Below are 8612 nucleotides of genomic sequence, written 5' to 3' on the forward strand. Positions count from 1 at the left end.
TTATCTAACAGTGGCAGGAAGATAGCTCAAGATCTGGCTGCTTTAGGACAACTGAGACTTTTTTTTTTTTTTGAGTATCTATAAATTTTAGAGGCTAAGGTCTGAACTGAGAGATAGAGCTATCTGGTGCATGCTTACTGTTCCATAATACACTCTAGCAAGTACAAAGAACCACTCTTTATTTAATCTGAGATAAGTCAGTTCAAAATGTACAGAAAAAGCAGTATAAATTTACAAATATACATCATCTGTTTTTACATTCTTCGATCATCAGGCTTTGTAGTAGTCCAGCTTTAAGAAATCCACATTCCCAATACCGTCTCCTCTCACCTTCGTTACTTTGCATCTGAATCTTGCAGTCCATATGGCTACATGATGGAGCTCTGTCCATGAGCTCTTTATCAGCCACAATCACTATAGCATGTGTAAACCCCATTACTTAACTATTCCTTTAAATCCATTTGGGGTCTCAGCAGACCTTCTTCCATTATTCTTTTTCTCTTCCACGTACCACCACTCATGTAAAATAGTTTTCTGAAAGTGAGAATTTTGCAGAGGCATGGCAGCAAATGTAAATATTAGCTATTGAGAACTGTGAGAAGGCTTGATGGAAGTTGCTACGGTAATAGTGCCATCAAGACAAAATGGCTCATGTTGCTGACAAAGATTGCATTGCAATTTAAAACTATGAAAAAAAAATAATAATGAGAATCATTAAAAATTACCTTTAAAATAAATAGGAATAAATAAAGCTATTTTAAAACCAGTGGAAACTTAATGCTCAATCTGCCTGATTTGTGGTTTTCAGTGAAGGCATTTCAAATAATTTAGTACAATAAATATCTTCAATAAATATAGTATGTTCAGGGCTATTTTCCTCCAGGATCACGCGAAGCATTTAAAAGCAGCAAAAAGAGAGCAGTCTGGCTTTTGTCTCTTCAAAACTTGTTTAGATGGGTGCTCTTATAGGAGTTGTTCTTCAGATTGTTGAACAGCTCTTTAGTGCCATTCTGCCACTGAAGAACGAGGTCCATAGGGGTTTTTCCATCCTGATTAAGATAAAAAGAGAAAGCAAGATCTAATTTCAGCTGGTGAATTTATTCCTTTATTCTTCCCTAAATATTTGTACAGTGTATCTGATGTGAGACCCTTCTACATGCACAGGATCAGATACTCTCATTCCTGAGATGAGTTATTTTGCCCTCCTATCTATTTCCTGTCTGTTCAGCCTCCTGATGAAATTTCCATATATGTGAGTGGGCCTATGCCGTGTTAGCAAACAGTGTGACTTGCAGAGCATGCCACTGTTTCTTTGGCTCCAGTCTAAACTGATTACAGATATGTTTAGGTGAAACCTCAGTAAGCTCCTCTGTTTGAGAATTTGGATAAGAGTGTGTGTGCAGGTTTAATTAAATCATGGACAACATCTAAATTAAACGGGAGCAACTTCACTGTGCAGACAAAGCCTGAGTGAGTACACTTTGTGCCTTTTGGGCTGTGTTCTTCCTCACTTTCATATCCAAGTGAGCGGTAACACTGGGAGTGGCCTTGCAGATTGGAGCAAGGACTGATTTCTTCCTTGCTTCTTCCAGGTATAGTTGATTGCTAATCAAAAGCATTGATTGGTGCTGGCTAAAATAGATTTCTGTTGTGATCTCAGTGGTGGCTGAAGCCCAGGAGCTTGCAGACAGCAACTGTGTGCATGGGTCTTTTTAATATAATATGTGAGTAAAACAGGGCGTGGTGGTCATTTAAGTTGCAGCTGATAGGTTGTGCTTCTAGTGTAGGTATTACTTTTTTGTGTCTGTTCCCTGACCTCCCCCAAGTTGCCCTTTCCTGTGTCAGCTGTTCTGTACAGTGATTTAATTAATCTGTTCACAATAGTCTCTTCTAGCCTTAAAACCCATGAAGTTGCTCCGAAGGAAAACTTCTGAATTACTTACGCCATTCTTAATGGTAAGATCTGCCCCGTAGAGAATCAAAAGCCGGACCATTTTGTAGCGGTTCAGCCTGACAGCATCATGCATCGGCGTGTCACCTTCCTAAGGAGTGAGACAAGGGTCAGCCTGCGCCACGGACCAGGCCGCACTGTGTCACCAGGGGCTTTCATGGGGAAGTGGAGCCATGAAGACAGGCAGCAGCCCAGTGCTGAGGGTAAGGATCTGGTGGAACTTACTCTGTCTCTGGCATTGAGGTCTGCTTCGCAGGCAATGAGGTGCTCGGCGCAGTCGTACTGCCCTGTTCTCACAGCTACGTGCAGAGGGGTGCTGTGCAGCTGAGCGGGGAGAAACAGGAGATTTAGACTGGATATAAGGAAGAAGATTTTTACAGTAAGCATGGTAAGGCATTGGCACAAGTTGCCCAGAGAAGTAGATGTCCCATCCCTGGAAACATCTAAGGTCAAATTGGATTGGGCTCTGAGCAGCATGATGGAGCTGTGGGTGTCTCTGTTTGTTGCAGGGAGTCGGACTAGATGGCCTTTAAGGGTCCTTTCCAACTCAAATAATTCTATGAAGGCCATCGGTGACATTGAGCACAGAAAGATGGTACCAGAACAACCAGAAATTATCTTCTTGGGGCGCTTGTGGTCTCTAAAAAGTGGCTGAGCCCCAGAGGAACATACCTTGTCTCTTGCATTTCTATTTATTCCTTTGTCCAGTAAGAATTTCACAATATCCAGGCTTCCTCCCCGGCATGCCCAGTGCAGGGCAGTAGATTCAAGCTATGGCAGAAAAAAACACAAGTAATTTAATTCAGCATAATGCACAAAAAGAAGAAATTTAGCTAATTTGATCAAACTTCTAAATGAATTCAAAATCATTTTTCATGCAATTTAACTTAAAGCACTTTTCTGTGATTGTTGAGCCTCCGTCATCTAGCCCTCCACCTCTCCAACACCAATTTTCCCCCCAACCAAGCTCTGCTGGGAGGGCTGCCCCTTCCCTACAGGTCTTGCTCTGCTCACCATTCCTCTGATTGCTTACAGCACTGTGGGCATGGCTGGTTGAGTGATGGGAGTAAGACTGGTTGATGCCATCTATTTAGCAAACAAACTAAAGCTGGAAGTAGAGGAGTGAAAAAACAGCTGCAGAACGCTCATGGTCTGTGTTCAGCAGAGTGGATGTCTCTCCTGAGCACAAAGATTTCCTGGTGGAGAATGTATACTTTGCACTGAGTCCTCAATAGACATGTGGGACCCTGCTACCTCCAGTACCTGCTCACAGCCCGATGTGGTAGTCTGACCTCAGCTATTCTACCCTTCTTAGGGCTTTATGGTTTGTGGCAGTCTATTGGTGAACATGCTCCTCTAATTCCTGCATTTTCCTTCAACCATTTTGGCCCAGCAAGACAGACTCCTCCTGAAACCTCATCAGTGTTATTCTAAGGATAAACTTGAAAGACAGTGTGAAGTCTTTCTAGCGCTTTTCTTGTGTGTTTGTTTTACCAGTTACAAAACATTGAGCAAATTTTAAAGTACTTGTTAATGGACATACCATATCTTTCAGTTCTAGCAGGGCTCCAGCTTCCACCAACTTCTTGACCACCTCTAGATGTCCTTCAGAGCATGCCCTGTGCAATGCAGTGCGCTTGTACTGTCAATTAAAACAGCGCCAAGTCAGATATCAAATATGGCAAAAAGAGGTCTCTTTAAATCTTTTATCTCTACCTCTCTGGGATGATGGCAAATCCACATGTTATGCTGATTCGTTTTCAAGAGCTAATGCTTTCGAGACCTGAAATCTGCTAAATTTTAATAGCATCATAATAGCAGTGATCTGCCTACCCAGCATTTAAAAGGGTGTGAGGAATATCTGTAGTGTGGCATTAAAATGATGCCTTTTGATTCCTCCATCCAACACACTATGCTATATTTTGCAAATGCAGCTTGTGCATTATGGAGTACAAGGGCCAGCAGCATCACTTTTGTGTGTGTGTGTGTGTGTGAGTGTATTTCTGCAGACAAATTTCTTGTCTGTTCATCTGTAGCATTAGAAGAGCATCTGTTACAGAAAATTAGGGTCTCCTGGTCACCAGTATCTCTCTTTGAAATTTAAGGATTCTTTTGAAGTAATGTTACTTAGGAGGGTCCTAGCAGCCCCTTTATCGATAGAATACATAATACGTTAAAATTCCAGGGTTTATTTACACCCCAACCGACTCCCAATGCTTTTCTCCTCAAAACTGTGCATACTATAAAACCTACTGGTGAAAGCTAGTTTTGTTCTGTAATAAACTTTCTTGTGCAGCAGGCTGCAAAGTAAGAAGGAAGAGCATACCTCATCACAGACATTGGGATCCCCTTTGTCTGACAAGTATTTTTCAATTACTGGCAACTTATTCTCCAGTGCAGCTCTGAAGAACATGGCTATATCCACTGGCCCTGTCTAATGGAGAAAAATATACAGGAGGTGAATACAAGTGGCACAAAAGCTTGTTGGTCCTTTCCCAAAGGAGCTCACAGCAGAACTTACAATAACTTCTGGTTCGGGTTCCTTTAAAAGGGGAGCTTTCACTTTCCTGCATTTCTTCTTCTTCTTCAGCTGAATAATTTTTTCAAGGTCCTCCAAGTTTTCGAGTTTTGATCTCTCCTGTAGTTTTTTGATCTTCAACTGAAACAAATGAGGAGAAGTAGCACTTTGAGCTGGGATGGAACATACCTTCCCTCCAGAGTGGAAGGACAGTGGCCTACCATTCAGTTGAATTCAATTCAGACAGAGTTAACTTTGAAATTGTTGTTTTGTTTTGATTTGTATTGGGGCTATGGTTAATGGACCATTAGATTAAGTTGCTAAGTGTATGAGAAATTCTGTATCTTATACAGTTTTTTCATGCATCATTGTACTTCTTCCTAAATGCTTTCTTCAGCCATATGTTGTGGGATATCATGAGATTTTCTGGCCTGTGCAAGGCCAGGAGTTAAAGCAGCCCTGCAATCCCTTTTGGCCCAACAATTTAAGACATCTGCAGCTTATGAGGACTGGGAGGCCCCTGCAGGTTTAACTGACTTCCACAAATCATTTTGCCTTCAACCATTTTCATGTGGTAGCCACGGATTTATCTTAATCCTTTTTGATATAAAAAAAAAAACACGCATACCCTAAATGAAGTATGTGATTTATAACAATTTTAGCATTTCAATCAGTAAGAGCTGCATTTTGGTAAACTAGAAAAAATGTCACTGGTGTCCTTCAAGGGACAGTTCAATAAATGTTTAAGTCTCGTTCAAGCCTCCTTTGCTAAAGCATCCCTACATGAAGTGAGTATGGAGGACTGCTAGCATCAGTGACAAGTGTCTTGTCTTTACTGAAGTATAAGATTTCAGGTATCATGCAGTGTCCTGGGCTTTGGAAGAGTGATTCAAAATAAAGCATTATCTCATGACAAATTCTATCCTTTAAATAAATATATTTAAATAATATATTTGTAAATAAATTGATGAGGTCCTGCCACATGGTACATTTTTCTTTCCAGACGAATTCTTGTTCATGGGATCTGCTTCAGAGTTACTGCCTGCATCAGTCAACTGCAGGATTCAGCACATCTCTGCATTTGATGGGCATTTGGCACTGGGCACTTCCTTTGGCAGTGACTTCCTGGGGGCTTGTTTATTTGGCCTACCATGCAGGTATTTCTAACTTAGAAAAAGGCAAAACTTCATGGAGTGCTGAAGAAAGTGTATGAAAGATGATAAAAGCCCAAGTACAAAATCCGAGAGCCTACCTCTGCCTCATGTTTCTTCTGCTTCCCGGGAGCCATATCTACTTGGGTTGGTAGGTGATCGGAGGCTGTCTTTAGGTCATCTTGCTTCTCTAATTTTACGGCAGCTTCATACTCTCCAGTTTTGAAGTCCTCAGGGAGGAAGCTGCCAGTATCTTTATCATCAGTTTTCTTCCCAGTCACCTGTAAAGAAAATGTGTTATGAGCATCAGTTTGATGACCGCAGCAGGCACCCCCTGGGAACATGGGTCAGTGCGTGGCAGACTGACTGCAGGCCTCATTCAGCCTGTGCATGGATGAGTAGTGTATGTGTGGGTAGCTGGGGCAGGCTTGCTTGAGGCAAGTCTTCCACATTCCCAGAGCAACCCCCTGCTGGCATCCTCGGGGTTTGGGTCATGCTCATGAGGCCACCTTGCTGTAAGTCACTGCTCAACTGGCATTGAGCTGCTGCTGTGCTGACAAAAGCTATTGAGTTGTGAACGACATCTTTTTTGTTCAGAATTTTCTTGCATTTCCTCTCGCCGGCATGTGTCAGACCTATCAGTAAGCCGTAAAAGCCTCTGCTGGAAGGAGCCAACCTGAGCAGGCACCAGCACCCCATGAGCAAGGGAAATGAGATGCCAGAGTGGGAGGATATGCTTTCCCCTTGGGACCTTACAGTCTGGCTGAAACAGTGCAGTTAAATCAGGTTGCTGAGTAATTTCAAGGCTGATCTTACCATTGCTGTCAGTACCGAAGTCCCCATTTATAGCACTTGGCAAATGAATGTGAGGTAGCTGCTGTGCTGGAGCTGTGTGATGCTGTGCTGCAGCACAGCTCTTCATAGCTTTTGGAAATATTTTGGATGCTTTTTAAGTATGTTCAAAGAGATAACTTGTTAAACTTAGTGGATGATGAACTTTGATGAACTTAGGATGAACTCTGAGCGCGGTTCAGTAAATGAATGCTTTCTTGACTAGATTTCTATTCAATCGCCCTTGTAAAATTGTGTTTGTTACAGAATTTAATACTAGAGAAATTGTTAAGGCCTTGCCAAGAGTTTAGGATGGTACTGACTAGTCAGTGTATGTGAGTTTCATCTTAACTGTGCCATCTGGAGAAAAAAAATATTCCTGTGTAATGCTCCAGTGCTTTACTGGATTACTCCTCTTTCCCCAGTCTACTGATCATTGTTAGCCTGAACCCTGCCGTGGAAGGTTCTACTGCTTGAGATCTGGTTCAGATAGGGGTTTTCAAAACTTGTTATACCATGAGCAGCAGTGAAAATAGGTATTGTTAGTAATGCCTGTTGTTGACTTAAAAGTGGAAAGAGAATAATTTGGTTTCCCTGCATTGCTGTCTTTTCCCTCGTCTCTTACTGGATAAGAATTGTGAAGTTAGTAGCTCTACACATATATGTATGTCAATCAAGATCAAGGGAAAATACACGGCTAAATTTTGGTCATTCTGTACTTCCTGGTGAGTTATGTTCTGATGCAAAATTCAAATGACTGTGTAGTTATACCAGTGGCAAGCCCCCTTCCCTAGCAGAAGTTAGTGGAAATATAGTAGGATAATGAATTATAACAGATGCAGGTTTTGAGCACTTCATGCTGGTAACCTGCTCTGTCACCTCAGTTATCCACAAAGGCTGGTACAATGACAGTCTAGGAAGGAAAGTAATTACGAATAAATGAAAGAAGGTTGTACCTACCAGATCTTCTACTTTCATCATCATCATGTTTGCCAGTGTTTGAAGGCTGTACTCCCCTGTGGATGAATCTCCCAATGCTCAAGCTGGCTCTGCTGGGACCACCACGCTAGCTTTGCTTATATATCGTTGGGAAAGCTATGCTTGAATGAGATAATCTTCCAACCTTGGAATCCAAGTACGCCTGAAGACTTGCCAGCTGGGAGGTAGGCTTGCGCTCATTCCAGACATGTTAACTAGCCAGATCTAGTGTCGAGACCAAGCGGGGGGCGTCAGGAGGGTGACGGTGGCCGAGTCCCTCAGTCTGACCACACCGCGTATGTGCATCGGAATGAAATGTGAGCTCATCGTGCCTTTGGCCATGACCGCATGGCTCAGCAATGCGAGTCATCCTGTATTCCCAGTGCCCACTGGGACAGCTGTCTGTTGATGTAGCGCTATAGCTTCATCTTTTTTTTTTATTTTAAACTGACTATTCAGATGACTGCAGGGTGCTGGGAAGGGTAAGTGGCTTATGTACAGTACTTGGAGTCATACCTTCCTGACAAGAGGATTGTGACCCCTTAAGTCTTGGAAAGCCATTCTTTTTATTGCTATTTATTCTGGGATGATAAACAGTTTTAGGGGAAAAGACTTTTCTCATCACGATGACAGTCTTCCATATTTGTTGGGAGGAATTTTCTGAAAGGATTACTAAACCAAAATGATGACTCTGGTGCTAAAAGGGCCTATGACATGAGAAGTTCCAATCAGTGTAACGTGTTGCAACAGTAAACTTTGCATTTTTCTGGGACACTGACAGTGATCATAAGCAAAATAATAAATTATGTCATATGCCAAAAAAGTAAAACTAATGCTGTTTTCTCAGACCATATTTTTCATTTGAATGCAAGAGAACAGGTGCACAGAAGAGACTTGTTCAGTTTTGGTGGTTAAGATGGGTTACAGAAATAAATAGTTTTTGGGTGTGTTTGGGGGTACAAGGAGTTATGGAGTAGTTTGGAAAAAATAAAGAGGTTTTCTTGTGTCATAAATCAGAATAGCCTGGAAGGAGGAGAATGAACACCAGCAGAAAGCAATCTTACAACAGGTTCAGGCACTAATTTCAGCATTAAGAGTGTGGATAAATGCCAAGAAAATCAGTTCTGCAGTGCTCAGAGACTGTATCTGGTGGGGCAGGAGCAGGACAAGTCACCTGACTGAG

At 42.1% G+C, this 8612-nt stretch overlaps 1 protein-coding gene across 1 annotated transcript; it reads right to left on the reverse strand.

Annotated features, from left to right (window-relative positions):
- Nucleotides 1–418: 418 nt before the first annotated feature.
- ANKRD1 (ankyrin repeat domain 1) lies at nt 419–7699 on the reverse strand. Its single transcript, XM_010714539.3, has 9 exons — nt 7412–7699; nt 5722–5901; nt 4473–4610; nt 4278–4385; nt 3495–3593; nt 2624–2722; nt 2177–2275; nt 1944–2042; nt 419–1049 (listed from the first exon to the last, which is right to left on the reverse strand). Exons 1-9 carry the CDS (start codon nt 7436–7438, stop codon nt 939–941), a joined length of 960 nt encoding a protein of 319 aa, XP_010712841.1. The 5' UTR covers nt 7439–7699; the 3' UTR covers nt 419–938.
- Nucleotides 7700–8612: the final 913 nt, after the last annotated feature.

Source organism: Meleagris gallopavo, chromosome 8, assembly GCF_000146605.3.
Source record: "Meleagris gallopavo isolate NT-WF06-2002-E0010 breed Aviagen turkey brand Nicholas breeding stock chromosome 8, Turkey_5.1, whole genome shotgun sequence".
Classification (NCBI taxonomy): Eukaryota; Metazoa; Chordata; class Aves; order Galliformes; family Phasianidae; genus Meleagris; species Meleagris gallopavo.

What these genes read in the sequence shown, in the direction of transcription:
- ANKRD1 (XM_010714539.3), bottom strand. Translation starts at nt 7,438, where the DNA reads ATGATGATGATGAAAGTAGAAGATCTG. An exon ending in TGATGAAAGTAGAAGATCTG is followed by an intron (nt 5,902 to 7,411) that starts GTAGGTACAACC and finishes TTTTCTTTACAG; the next exon opens with GTGACTGGGAAGAAAACTGA. An exon ending in ACCTCAATGCCAGAGACAGA is followed by an intron (nt 2,043 to 2,176) that starts GTAAGTTCCACC and finishes CTCACTCCTTAG; the next exon opens with GAAGGTGACACGCCGATGCA.